This window comes from Pleurodeles waltl, chromosome 7 (assembly GCF_031143425.1).
Source record: "Pleurodeles waltl isolate 20211129_DDA chromosome 7, aPleWal1.hap1.20221129, whole genome shotgun sequence".
Classification (NCBI taxonomy): domain Eukaryota; kingdom Metazoa; phylum Chordata; class Amphibia; order Caudata; family Salamandridae; genus Pleurodeles; species Pleurodeles waltl.
Window position 1 is genome coordinate 972,868,892 of NC_090446.1, and position 14,919 is coordinate 972,883,810.

Here is a 14,919-nt window from a genome sequence, read left to right on the forward strand (position 1 = left end):
ACTTTGTAGAACACTACACCATGACGAATTATCATCCCACATTCCCTCTCAGAACCATCAACATCTCAAAATCGGTCATTGACTGTATCTTTGACCTTTAAAAGGGCCCTGCTGCTTTTTGGTGAAGTTCACAATATATATATCTATCTCAGACATAACTGCATCTTGATCCCACCAGTCGCTGCAGGTTGCTAGGTTTCTCTGTTTCGTAGGTGATGTGGCATGCTGTACTTGCCTGCACAAGGGTAGTCTGGATTCTATGACATGCACAGCACCATATCTCTTTTCTAGAGCCATGCTTCCTAGACTACATGACACAGCACGCTTCCTGTGCCAGAGCCTGATGACGTGATTCTGTAGCCCAGCTGCCATGGGCTGATGTTTGGAAGGTATGGTTAGTGTCTTATCCTGTGCCAGCATAGGATTTCTTGCAGTCTAGGGTTGGTCATAATGGCAAACTAGGGAGTTCAAACATTGAATAAAGTTATTGTTCTGCATCTAACATATATAAAATTGTCCATCTTCTAAATCTATATTTTTAAGGTCGAGTGCACAAGCGCTCCTTCTCTGTTGTAATCTCTCTTTGGGCTTTTATCCACACCCATGTCACACCGGTCACTTTCATTGGTTTGTGGGCTTGCCTTTTAAAATCTGCTGGATTTAATTAGTAAAAGGCATGTCTTTTATGGTGTTTAGATCTCCTCAAGCGCACCGGCCAACTACTAAAAAAAAACATAAGAACCTCAATGTTTTCAGCCTGGTTTCTGCACTACATTATCTTTATTTTCCACGCAGTGTGATCGTGCTAGGTTTTACGTAGCGTGATTGTGCTCAGTTTTTCGTTTCAGTGCGATCGCTTTCTTTCAGTTTATGTGGCAAGAAAAGTCCAGTTAGGAGTTTACAACGCAAATAGCTCTAACTCGAGCAAATGCGAGACCTGTAGCATTGCAAATGCTTGTTTTACATTGTGTGGGTGTAGGTTAAATAAATCGTTAAATCCATCTTCCAGTAGAACAATTGTCCGTCCAAACCCTACCAACTGAATCTGTTGCCCTGCAAGCCATCGCTTTTTGGTCCAACTGTATCTGTGGTGCTTTGTGATCCAGTGCTCTTTGGGGGGGGGGGGAATTAGGGTCTTGCGATCCTAGGCTCCAGGTGTGGATGTTCTGTCCGCTGGACTACTCGCCTTTCTTGTAAAGCATATTATTGGGGACCTTGAGAATGCTTTAGAGCAGTGGTTCCCAACCTTTTGACTTCTGTGGACCCCCATTTTATCAATACTGGAGCCCGGGGACCCCCACTGAATCATTATTGGAATCCGGGGACCCCCACTGAGTCATTACTGATAGTTGGAACCTAATATTTTTAAATTTTCTAAGCAGTCGCGGACCCCCTGATGAGGCTTCGCGGACCCCCTGATGAGGCTTCGCGGACCCCCTGATGAGGCTTCGAGGACCCCCAGGGGTCCCCGGCCCACAGGCTGGGAACCACTGCTTTAGAGGGTTAAAGTGTGACAGGGCCGAGGGTAAAAAATGCAGACAGTTGTCTCAGTTTAGGATCTTACTGTTGTGTGGGGACCAGTTCAAAATTTGCTTCTGCAATCTCGTCCCCTTCCCTGACTCATCTCGTGCCTTGAATTATACCAAGAAAGCTGTAATAAAGTTGTATGTATACCCTGTGGTTCTGCATCTGTTCCACAAAAGTACAAAAACTTGCTCATAACTGAGTATCGTCCATGCCTCTCACTGAGTTTACAGCATGGCCGAGGGTTCGTCGTTGGTAAATCTGAACTTGAACACTCTACACTATCTGACTCTTTGAAAACTGTTCCTTTTTAAGGTCGAGCGCAAAGCGCTCTGTCCTTGGTGTAAACTCTCTGAGGGCTTTTAACCACGCCCATGACAAGCACATCAGTTTGGTTCGTTCGTGAGTTTGCCTTTTAAAATTAGCTTGATTTCATTAGTGAAAAATATGCACACGTCATTCAGTTTCCGGTATTTAGCCTGCCTCGAGTGCACCACCCAACTACTGAAAACATACAGAGCTCCATGTTTTCTGTATGGTTCTGCACTACTTCTCTTTATTTCGTCGGCAGCAGGATCATGCTGGGCAGTAGTAGAGCGCTTTGCGGGACATCAACCCTGTTATATGGGTAATTGCACTTTTGCCAATACGTTTCACAGCGAGAGAACATCTGTTTCCTTTTGTGTGTTTGCTTTGTTTGCGCTCATGGTGGCTCGCTTATGTGAAACTGTTCTACTTTTTAGTTTTTGTGGCAAGAATAGTCTGGTTAGGAGTTTACAACGCTAATAGCTTTAACTCAATCAAACGCGAGCCCCATTGCATTATAAATGCTTGTTTATACTTGGAAGACCAACTGTGGTAAAGGCAAAGAAAAATGATGCTCTCTCCTTACAGTCTCAGTATATTGGATCTCAACCTGAAACGTTTCAAATGTTGGCTGTATGCCTCCCACTGTCCCTAGGCGTTTAGTCTTGGGTCTTGTAGAAGTCTTCCAAGACTTATAACAATATTTCATCCATAACTGTAGTGTGAGGTTACTATCCAAATAAGGAGGCTCACGACACGAGATCCAGTACAAATAAATAAGATGGGTTTATTCAATAATAAACCCACGGCAGAGAAAGCTCTTGAGGACAGGAAGATCAATGATCAACTGACTGCTCAGATAATTCTCCGCACAGGGTTTTAAACAACACAAAGCTGCATTCCAAAGTGGAATGCAATTACATAGTCAAAGTAACTTACACTAAAATAATAATACGGAGTACAATGTCAGAATACCACAGTAACACAGACTGCTTGCTTGTCCAGCTTGCAGCAGTTGTGAGTTTTGGAGGTGTGGGGGGGAAGGGGGTTGATGTGTGTGTGTGTGTGTGTGTGTGTGTGTGTGTGTGTGTGTGTGTGTGTTAGTTAGTTATCCCAAGAACACTGCATTGCCGGCCTGCTCCTGACCGCTTGTGGTGGCTGGAAAGGCTCTACAGCCAACTCTGCAAATGCAAAAAAAATCCTCCCTAAAATAAGAAAGGGCCAGGCCCTTCACTTGTAAATGTGAGATAATTATTGTATATTGCATCAAGCAAAACCGGCCAGGCAGGTAGGTAAGTACACAGAGCTCCGAGTTCCACCTTCATATATCTGCATTTTTACTATTCCAACATCTGAATTTGTGTATTGAAACTCTTTGCAGTATGCCGTGAATGTTCCCACCTCTCCTTGTTGCCTAATTAAATTTGAGTAGACCCCATTGGCTCAAACATGAAGTGCCTGGCGTTTCTGGTCCTATTGTGCCTGCCTTGTGTTCTAACCCAACCCATCTCTACCAGGTACTTTGACGATCTCATGCGTACCTGTGCTGCTACTGCCTAACTATCAATTCACCTTATTTGGTTTCTCTCTCTTCTCTAGGGGATGTTCTCTTTCAGATGGCTGAAGTTCACCGACAGATACAGAACCAGTTAGAAGAAATGGTAAGTGAATCCTGACTGACTTTCTAACTGACTTTTCTTGGCAGGGCAGTTTCTGCTTTCAGGGATCTCCACATATTGTTGTGCTTATTTTTCTCTATTGTTGGGTAAGATTGTGTACATCCAGATCCACTTGATAGCAGTGCAGGTGATTCTTTGGGGGAACAGTCTGTTTTGGCAAAGTAAGTGTGTTCTAACAGTACAGCGTGATTGAATGTCAGTGTACGCATATGAGAACAAGGATGGCGTGGCTTATAAGGCATTAAGGTATAGTTGCTGGGGCTGTAGTAAAGTGGTCAAGTAACACATAGTGAAGGATTTTAAACCTGTGTTGTGTCCATTGCACCGCTTCTCTGCCTGGCTTCTGGTCACGGTATTCTCGTCCTTATAGTTTGTGTTTTCAAAACACCTCAGGAATGTTCATCAAATCTTTTTATTATGGATATTGCAGCTTTTTAAATTAATGTTTGCGCTTTATCATCCATGTGTCCCCCACCTTTCCATCCGGGATTGTCTGCCAGTTTGTGACCAGGTGGTTCCCATTACGGATGTAATCCCCGTGGTTCTTTCTAGCTTCTCTAGTTAGACATCCCACATTTTATGATAGTCAGCTGACCTTCCTGTCCACATGCAGAATGCCTTGTGCTTGACACATCCGGGCTGTCATCATCCACTTTCATTTCCATTTCTACCTCAGTTGGGGTGCCTCCATGTTTCCCTAGACGATCAGCCTCGCCATGTTTGGCACCTGTTATGTTTTTCTGCATGAAGAAACCTGGCTGCAGTCACTAACCTTCTGTGTTTTACCTTTCCAGTTGAAATCGTTCCACAATGAACTCCTCACGCAGCTCGAACAAAAGGTGGAACTGGATGCCAGGTATCTTAATGTAAGTCCCCTGGACGCTGCTTTCTCAACAGCAGTGATTGTGCTTAGGGCACACAATGCTAACCTTTAACAAACATGGGGCTTCATCATTGGCACTTTCTAGTTCAAACGGATATTGTTACTGCTCAGCTGCAGTGCTAGACTTTTAACATATCATCAGTGCACTTCTTCGCACAAGTAGTACCTTTATTGGGATAGTGCCGATACTTTTCTGAGAGGAGTAGGTAGTGAAACTGACATTTCCCTTCCTCTATAATACTGCTTGTAACTCCATGCTCAAATTTGATTTATTATCATTAATTTTGACAAAAGGGTTTAATGGGTGGATGCGTATTCATCTGTTTTTCCCATATTTTCTATACAAATGTTAAGGCTGCGCTGAAGAAATATCAGGCAGAGCAGAAAAACAAAGGTGAAGTTTTGGAGAAATGCCAGCTCGAGCTGAAAAAACTGCGGAAAAAGAGCCAAGGCAGCAAAAACCCTCAGAAGTATTCGGAAAAAGAGATGCAGGTATGTCTGAACCTAGCATTCTTATGTGTTTGTAGGATGTTTGCTCCCTCGACTGTTTCACTCTCTCCGATGCGACCCGTGGATGTGCTCCCCTGATAAATATGGTAGTGTGCCCTGGCTTCTTTGTGGTGTCTAGTACTCAGAGCTGGTACCCGTTCCCATGACAGCCATACAGGGGGAGTGCTGTTTTTTCTGAGACACCTGCGTATTGCCAGCGAGCAGATGAGATGCATGCTTTTGGAGGTGGAACAACTTAGGCCCTCATTATGATTGTGGCGGTCTCAAGACCGCCACACTCGCGAGGGAGGTCAGACCACTGCAGACAGGGCGGTCCGACCGCCCTATTTTGACTGTATTATTGCAGATGGGCCATGGTCCGACCGCCGACACCGCCAGGTTGCCGCCTGTCAACAACCTGGTGGTCTCGGCGGTCGCAATCCGCCAGGGCAGCGCTGCTCTGGGGATTATGAGTCCCCTTTCCGCCAGCCTTTGCATGGCGGTGAGACCGCCATGCAAAGGCGGAAAGGCGGTTTGAGGGGGGGGGGCCTGTGCTGCCATGCACTTGGCATGGGCAGTGCAGGGGCCCCCATGGACAGCCCTGTCGCACATTTCACTGCCCGAATTACGGGCAGTGAAATGAGCGATGGGTGCTGTCGCACCCGACGCACCACAACATTGCCCCCGGCTCGATTACGAGCCGGCGTCAATGTTGTGGTGAGTTTTCTGCTGGGCCAGCGGGGGGAAACGCTGTTTTCACCTGCTAGCCCAGCGGAAAACTCCTAATATGGCGGACAAAAGACCTCCATTTAAAGGACCGCCGATGTCGTAATGAGGCCCTTAGTATCTTTGAAGCCCTTATGTGTACTAGAGGCAAATGTGACCTGAATACATTATTGGTAATTGTTTAGGGTAATAAATTCTGCTTGCTTGTAGCATTCATCTGCACAAATATGTGAAGTAGGAATTAGGCCCAGCTGCTATTTGTGGAGTTGTAGGCTTTACGGATCGAGGAGTAAGCGAGTTATTTAACTAGTTGAGGTTTGCTATTGCTACCTGCCAACGTGCCACGTATGACGCTGTTTATTCCAGGTTACTTCTTGAACCAAACCTTCTAAAAAAAAATCTGCATTTATTGAAGGGGAGCCTCATCACCTTTAACTAGAACTGGGCTCAGGAAGAGGGGTGACAGCACATTGTTTTACTTTTCTGAGTGACTGCTTGAACTGTTCTGATAAATATCTTTCTATACATCTATTAGGTTTTTAGTCAAAATGTGACAATGCAACTTAACTGAACACAATTGCATTGAAGCTATTGGTGGAGAATGAATGCATGATAATTATCTTTTTAACCACTATTTGTTTATCCAAGGAATGTTGAAATTAGCCCATTTACAGTGAGATGCTGGCATCTTCACTCGAAAGACTGTCCTCTCAGCCGCTGAGATGTTTAACTGTTCATTGTCTACAAGAAGAAAATGCAGAATGTCTAGAGCCAAATGTTATTTTGCATTTCCAAAGTCTGGCAATTAGCACCGTGAGTTATAAAAAGGGCCACTAAAATTAGTCATTTCTGTGACTGCATCCTTTTCTGCACAATCATGGATTGTCCTTGTTTGCCAGATGATGCACCATCAGCAGAATTTGAAGATTTCATCAAAGAAAGACCTTCTTTTTCTAGCTCAAATGAATCAAAACCTGTTAAAGCACTACACGTAATTCTGAGCGGTTGTAGATTCTGTGCAAAGTTTAACCCGGTGACTTTCAGTTGCTGATTGCTGTGTTCTGGTGTTCAACTGGTACTAATGTGCTGGAGCAGTGCCAAGGTCCTGTTAATTGTAGTTAAACTGTCAAAATGAAGAAATAATACTGCTACATATTTTGGCACATTATGAAGTGTATTTGCCATTCCTTGCTGCATAGTTTAGTAAAAGCTGTTGCATTATTTGGGTCTCCACTACCTCATAATTGCTGTGGCCCTGCATTTAATACCACCCAGCATTCCTCACGTTTCAGCCGACGGTATGTTGCATTATGGAGCTTATAGTTTTGCTTTGAATGTAGCCAACATCACTTTACATGCTGGGCTTTTGAGTCCATAATGGTAACAGTGTAAGAATTGGCAAAATATTATGCATGACATTAAACCTCTCGTCAGTTATCTTTTACATTTCTTCCTGCTATAAGATTCAAAACAGGAGCGTCGAGCTATGGACACTACTTCTCTTTCACAGCACCGCGTTTCAGCTTTTGAATATTGCCCTCACGGTGTCAGTCTCATTCCTCAAGATTACAGATCTTGAAATATCATACCAAATATTGTGACACAGTCCCTGATTATATGGAATGTTATGAACTGTATTTAATATATACTTTTGGTTTCATAAGATGGAGCAACATCAGTCTTTCTTCATAGAAGAGAAAGATCTTGCAGAGAAATGGTGTAAGCTACCATCTAGCACAAGACGGGTGCAGCAGTGCAAGCATTCCTTGTCATAGGAAATATGCAAAGTAGGTAGTAGCTGTGCAAGCTTTGATTCTTTTATAGAGCAGGCAAAGAATGTAATAGCAAAATAAGCTTCTCTTTTTCACAAAAAGCAGAAAGTGCAATGATCCTTTCCTGGTAGAAGAATTTCAGCAGGGCAGTCTAGTACAGGCTTTCATCGCTTACAGAACATGTGCAGTTAAGGCATGAGAGATATGTAGAATACGGACAGACTTAAAGAGAAGTTGTTTAGCCCACCAATAGGAATGTATAAGCATATTTGTGAGTGATTAAGCAACTTCCTACACCATTTTCACTCAAGTGATATTCTACATCCGGGCATTGAAAGTTCCTCGGCTGTCCCTCTGAGACCGGTTGTAGCTCTTGGTGTCATATTCTGCAGTCTTGCTGCTGCCTTTTCCTTTAGATTCAACTGCTGGCATTCAGGTGCACATTTGTCAAATGCTGGGCCCTTGCTATACCAGTGCCGAGACTTCCTCTACCAGTGGTGTGGAAAGTGATGGATGGAGTGACATTTGCCTAATATGGCCTGTGCGTTTCTTTTTTAAATATATGATGTTAAGTCACACAGGTATATTACTGATAAAGCATATTGGAATATTACCCCTGGTAACAATGCACAGCATATGAAAATATACAAATACTTAATGAACAGAGCATACACTTACATAATCACAAGGGTTAATCTAGTTTCTTACTTTATGGGGGGGGTCGGCTGGGTAAATCAAGTCCAATGACAGCATCCTCCAGGCTTCCAAGTCTTCTGGTAATATTTCATCTGTGCTGACAAGTTTCATTTGGATCTAATCTGCTGCAGACCACTCTACAACGTTTTAATTGGCCAGAGTAGGTATCTTGGCATCTACTTGCAATGCACCCTTTAGCTAGCAGTGAAGTGAATTGTACAAAAACAGTATTTATTTTTGTGTTTTGAAGGGATGGCATTTATACCCTGTAGTCACGTTTTTGATAACCGAGAAATTATAAGTTGATTGTTCGTCTTGTAGCAATCAGTACCTTCTTTCCAATCGTTTTCAATCGTAGGGCAGCTCCAGACAGGTGAAAATATGTGGCCTCCAGATTGTTGCAGCTGGCACAGAATTTGGGTCGTGTGGGGTTAATTGCGTGCAACAGAGCTGGAGCTGTATAGGTTTTGTGGATAACATTCAAGTGGAGCACACAAAAAACGTGCATTACTAGATGCCTCCGTAATAAGTGCGAGTGTACTCCCTATTTGGTGTCTGAGAAGATAAGTCCACAGTCCGTCTCCCGATGTGTCCTTAAGCACAATCGTTGTCCGCCTGTCGACATGTACTGCTGTGTAACATCAAGTAATGTTGCCACGTCCCTGGTCAGCTGAAAGCAGGAGTTCCCACAATGAGAACATTCTAGATATGTCTTTTGTGCCCCACCTCATTTTATGGTGAGCATTATGTAAGTCATAATATTGCAGGATTTGACCCATACCCACACGGAAGGCTGCCAAAGCAGCATCCAGTTAGACAGGACCGTTTCCCACATATCTCCCATTGTCCTATATCATCCTCTCTTTTCCATTTTGAAAAATCCAGTGCATGCTTTAACTGTGCAAATTCTGATACTTGACATATTGGTAAGTCCAAAGCATTTACGTGCCCAATCTAGTACAAAATCTTTTCCATATGGATTTCATGTCTTTAAACAAAGTGGTTATGTCTGGGGCTTTGCAGTTCCCGAAAATAGGCGCTTCACCATTTTAATTCTGGCAATTAAGTCTTTGTCTATAGTTACCTCCTATCTAAACCAGCCTTATGGCTCCATATCTGGAACTCTCAGGCTGCCGTCCTCACATGTGCATGCGAGTATGGTCAACTTTTCTCTACTGTTTTTCTTTCTTCACACAAAATTATTTAATATGGTTGACAGGTACTTATATAATGTCCCTGGATCTTACTTAAACCGCTTTGGAACTGGCACGCATTTATGCTATTTCTCTCCATCCTCTCATGGAGAGCGGAAGAGAGAACCGGAAATCTTGTGAACTCCGCGTGCCCCTCTGTTACTATTCTTCCCAAGTACCTAAACCCATCCAATTCCCAAGGTATTTCAAGCGGTGACCTGCCCCATTGAGGGACCTTAAGAGAAACCAGTAACTGGTTTAGGAGTGATTTTTGTGTGTTTACTTTGAGACCTGATTGGATTCCGAAGTCTTCAACTAGCATTAAGAATGGTGTCATTGCCTCTGCTGGTTTCCTTAAACCTAGCAGGAGGTTGTCTGCATACATAGAGGCTAAGGGCCAGATGTAGCAAAGTGTTTTTCCCATTCTGTGTCAATGGGAAAATGTGTTCGTACATATGGCCCTAAGTGCCTGCGGCCCCATAGTTTTACTGCCCAGGTGTTCATTGTAAGTTCATTGACATGCCAAGGGCTCCGTGGTTAGGGCAAACAGGAGTGGTGCGAGAGCCAGCCACCCATCCCCACCCCGCCACCTTCCACTGTTGTCTGCCTCTCTTCAATTTCCCATTCTTCCAAAATGATCCCCTTTGTTAGCGGTTTTGTATATAATTGTTTAAACATATTTATGAATAAGGGGACAAAATTAATTGCTTCTTAAGCTGCTAACCTGTAGTACCACAAAATGTTTCAAAGGCTTTTGTTGCATCCAGTGACAACAGCGCCATCTCTTCAGTACTATTCCTAGTTTCGTTCATTACCTTTCACAGACTCCTAGTGTTAAGGGCAGTATGCTTGCCCGGTACAAACCTGCATTGATCACTATGTACTAGGCACACATTTGGTTTTGTAGTTGGAGAGCAAGTACCTTGCCTAGTACCTCTTTGTCTGTATTGAGCAGGTATATTGGACAATAGGCTTTGAAGTGTAGTCTTAGTGGGGGGAAAAACCATTACTGCTGCAGGCAAATCTCAGCAAAGTGCCATTGTCTACTACTTCTATATCTGCTGTAACCTGCTTGCCAATCTGACGGGACGCCTGGCACCATCAGGTGCTGGCACTTTGTGTTCAAATCCTTGATGGCCTACACAATTTTGTCCAGTGTTATGGGTGTTTCTCATAGATCTCTCTGCGCTTGGTGCAATTTACTCTGATTCTGTAACATAAGTATCTGGTAGTCCATCTGATAACTTACTTTGTGGGAGTTTCAGGATAATTGTTTGTAGTAGGTATAAAACAATGCATTTATACCTTCCTGTGTAGGTGTAGTAGCTCGCTGAGAACCTCTGATAGCAATGATGCATGAGGGGGGCATCTCATCTGGTCCTCTTCAAGATCCAGGACAATAGTCTGCTCGCCTTATCTCCCTCTCTATGTAGAACTCTGAACGATTTCTTTTGGAGCAGTTTTTTTTCATCTGTTTATTTCAATGATTTCAGCACGGAGGGTTATTAGGCGTCCCTCCGTCTGGACGAGTTCTGGTGTTGCACTTCTCAGCAGTCAGTTCCTTCTCCTTGTCTGATGCTGAAGTATCTAATTGCGTAACCAGCGACGTGACCTGGGAGAACGCCATGCCTCTCACCACTACTTTCAGAGCATCCTGTTGTCTACGTCTACTAGTTGGGAAATTGATATTTGACTCAAAATAATTTTCAATAGTAGTGCCTATAGCTTCGCCGATTGTTGTTTCTTAGAGGACCAAAGTCTTTAATCGCCATGTAGGGATTCTGTCCCTATCGTGGTGTCTGCTGTATTCAAAATATATACGGAATGGTTTGGCAGCATGCACTCCACGTGCTGTATGCCTGTCAAATACTGTGTATGCAAGCTATCCCTCAGCACATAATCAGTCCTGGAGAATGAGTTGGAGGATGGGGCATTGTGAGTGTATTATTGTCTAAAAGGGCTCTGTGTTCTCCCTATATCTGTTAAAAGCAAGTGCCTCATTTCCTGGTGCAGTGAGAGTGACGCCTGCTGTTTGTATATAAGCAATCCTGGCAATCGTTGTATCGAACCTTTCTCCTTCCTGCACACATTTAAAGCCCCCTGCCCAAATTGGAACCAAGCCCATATAATGTGGCACAATGTGCAGAGATGTAAATATATATAAATAAATCTTTATTCAGTGCATACACACCTACTATTGTTCTATCGCATCAATTTAGCTTCCCACATAGTATTGTGTCTTTACCCTCTGCATCCAAATAGGTTTGTCTCTCTGTGACGGTTATTTTTAGGGGCACCCATATTCGAACTCCATTTTCATACAAACTATAGCTTGCATGGTAGAAACAGCCTCTGTTTTGGCGCACCTTATCAACTTCTTCTGGTATGAGATGTGTTTCCTGTATACAGGTCAATTATATCTATGCAAGTATGTATTCACCCTCGCTGTCTTGGAGTAGTTATTCAGTCCCTGTACATTCCACATAAATATGTTAATCATTTGCACTGCTGAACATGAAATGTGTAATCGTGTATATACTGCTTCATGATATCTACCTCGTGTTGTATTTTTATGAACCTCCTTACTTTCTATGTTGTACACTTTAACTTTCATACTAAACTACAATTGGGCTGTCTAATGTGCTCCCATTCCTCCACACACCATCATTGTCGCAGACTGCATTATGCTGTCCATTGATATTCTTGTGAATCAATCAACAACAATAGGTATATAGGTTACTATATTATAGTAACATTTCAATTTACGATTACCAGGGGTTATCAAACCCAGAGACGGTCTCGCCATGTGAGCGGAGGAGTGTTGCTCCGCCAAACAAATTCCCCCATAACAGAAAAAATAAAATGGTAGTAAACTTTGTTTATTCCCATTTTATTTTTCAGTGCCCCATCCTGAACCGAGTGTCTGGACGGGACGGGCAATTGCTGCTGAGTGGCAGCAGGGAGCTGTGCGTCTGTTTAAAGTGCGCATATCTCTTTGGCTGGCCGTCTTGGGACAGATAGACATGCGCACTTTAAACATCTCTAACCCAGCTGTCTTAAGACAGCGGGTTTGAGAAAACACAGGCCTCCATCGCTCTGGTGAGTGCTGAGAGAGCCTGCTTTTCTGGTCCCGTGCGTTGGAGCTACCAGGAGCAGGATGACACTGCGCGGAACACGTCTGAAGGTAAGTGCCTTTTTTCCTTTTTTATTACTACTATTGTGCCCCCTTCCTGCCCTCCGCCTCCCCGCCATAAACATGCGGCAGCCACCACTGATCAAACCTAGATAAAAACATACAGTTAACAAAGCAAAGAACTGTGATGGTAACAACTTGTCCATGCGCTGGCCCTTGTGACTAATGGCTTGATGATTTGGGACAAACCATTTACCTTTAGGAAGGGTCCTGAAAGTGAGGAAGGTGGGGCCCATGTAAGCATTTGGATTAGCCCTATTGTTGTGTGTTTTTCTGAGCTTACCATGCCCTCAGACATTCTCATCAAGTGCTTAAGTTTCAGAGGAGAGGTTTCCTGTATCTTAGTCTACTTTGGCCCCCTCCTATACTGCCTGGTTGGACTAAGGATGTTTCTGAGTATCCAGCTCTTTGTCGCTAGAGCGTGGTATGGATCACCATCTTTGTGTGTGTTTTTCCTTGTTCTTTTGGGCGATTTAGAGTTGTCATTCAGTCCCAGGCCTTGCTCGCATCTGCAAAGCAGTATGCTTTGCCCTTGTGGAGGATTTTAAGTCTAGTAGGAAAAACATCATGTATCTGAGACTCTATTTTCTAGATTTCTTCTGGGCGGTTTCAAATGGGCAGCACGAGTTCTACAGTTTTGTGTAGAACACAAATAACATCACCTGTGTGTTTTTGATTTGTACAATTTCCCTTTGCCTAGAAGTCTGCAACAGTACAGATCTATCTCCATAGGTGAGTAGATGGGGAAATAATGGCTCTGTAGCGCCTTCTCATGGGGGTAGAGTAAATTGGTGTTCTATGTGCTTGTTCAATTAGAGAGAGAGAAAAAAAGTTCCACAACCCCTTTGGATTATGATGAAATTCAAACTAATCTTCCAGATAAAGTTTTAGCCACTTTCCTTCCATTTGCTCCAGTAGGCTCGCCAGTCTGACATTGTTGCAGCGGGATCTCCCTTCTGCATCAGTGGATTTAGTTTCCAGAACTTTTGTTCTCTGCAGTAGGTCATCCACCTTTTGTATATAAGGTGGAGACCTGATTTGCAGAGTCTACAGTTTGTTGTCAGTCTACGGACTGTCTGTAATAGCCCGAAGATCTGTAGCTATAAGGTTCAGGTCTATTGCTACAGCATCCACTTTGAATTCAAGTGACGTTCTTAACTTGTGGATGACTTTAAGAACGTGTACTATGGTGACGTCTGGACTATCTTGTGACAGACATTGACAAATTTGAGGCCACTTGCCCAGACGGATGGTAGCCAATGTTAGTTTGGGCTACAGCCGACCTCCTCCCCTTTTTTTAATTTTTTTTTTTTAAACCTTAGTGGGTTTCGCTTATGTTCCTGTTGCAGAGATTCCATTTGTAGAATAGTATTGTGGTGTGACCAATGCATCACCTTTTCACCAGATGCCAGTGATTCTGATTGAGCGCACTGATCTTCTCTGCATCCCCTTGTGCTGTGCCCTTACTGTCTTACATGATTGGTACTGTGGGCACTGGAATGTTCAAGTAGTCCCCATGTCTGCACAGTGATTGTTTACGGTACAACAGTTCATGGTCTCACCAGGGGGCGATACTATATGCCCTAGGGGTTTTGTCAGCTCTGGTAGCTATTTAATGCTTAGGCGCTTTCTGCGTGCCCCCTGGAAAGTTACGTTCCTGTACAGAAATTGGTGAGGAGGGATGTGGCTATTTCTTGTACTACCCACTTTCATCCTTCATATAATTACATTGGGGCACTGGGGTCTCTCTCTCTCTCTCTCTCTCTCTCTCTCTCTCTCTCTCGATATATATATCTCTCTCTCTCTAGATATATATATCTCTCTCTCTCTCTCTCTCTCGATATATATATCTCTTTCTCTATATTTCTATACTGGGATGTCTTCAAAAAGGTTTTGAATGCTTGTGCACCGGAATTTTCAGCCCCGTGTGCTGCACCTTTTCAAAAAGTTGAGGCCTCCAGTGCTCCTTGGTTACAGGTTTGAGGCCTGTGTGGTGTTCCTTCATTAGAACGCAGCCCCTTCTTACTCAGAAGGATCACTCAACGCACGCAGTTTCTGCTGCCGACGGCCACTCCGTACTACAGCACAGCCTTCAGAAGTCAAGAGCCCTCGTCTGTAGCAGGATAGCTCTACTGAAAGTGCCGGACAGTCAGTGCTTTAAATTGACAGGGTACTGGCACTTCTTTCATTTTAATGGGAGAGTACCTGCAAGAGTACCTGCACTTCTCAGCACTCCTGCAATACATTTAATAGGAGTGTACCAGCACTTCTTGGGGGAAAACAGATACTCTAGATAGTGAGTACCTGCACCTCTACATTTCCATTTAAAGCACTGCCGACAGAGGTCTTCAGGGTCTACTTTCCTACTTTAGTTGTCATGTAGATTCTGGTAGGGCGAGAAAAAGAGATATATGACCTTTTTGCACTACTGCTGGCGATTTAGAGTCAGTTACACCAT

The 14,919-nt window shown here is 43.7% G+C and overlaps 1 protein-coding gene across 3 annotated transcripts in view; it reads left to right on the forward strand.

Annotated features, from left to right (window-relative positions):
- The window catches only part of BAIAP2 (BAR/IMD domain containing adaptor protein 2), a 260,008-nt gene that overhangs the window by 145,561 nt on the left and 99,528 nt on the right, over positions 1-14,919 (forward strand). For all 3 annotated transcript variants that reach the window (XM_069199737.1, XM_069199739.1, XM_069199738.1), the window contains exons 4-6: positions 3,430-3,491; positions 4,304-4,375; positions 4,747-4,884. In XM_069199737.1, coding sequence (XP_069055838.1) covers positions 3,430-3,491; positions 4,304-4,375; positions 4,747-4,884 — 272 coding nt within the window. The remainder of the gene's footprint in view (positions 1-3,429; positions 3,492-4,303; positions 4,376-4,746; positions 4,885-14,919) is intronic.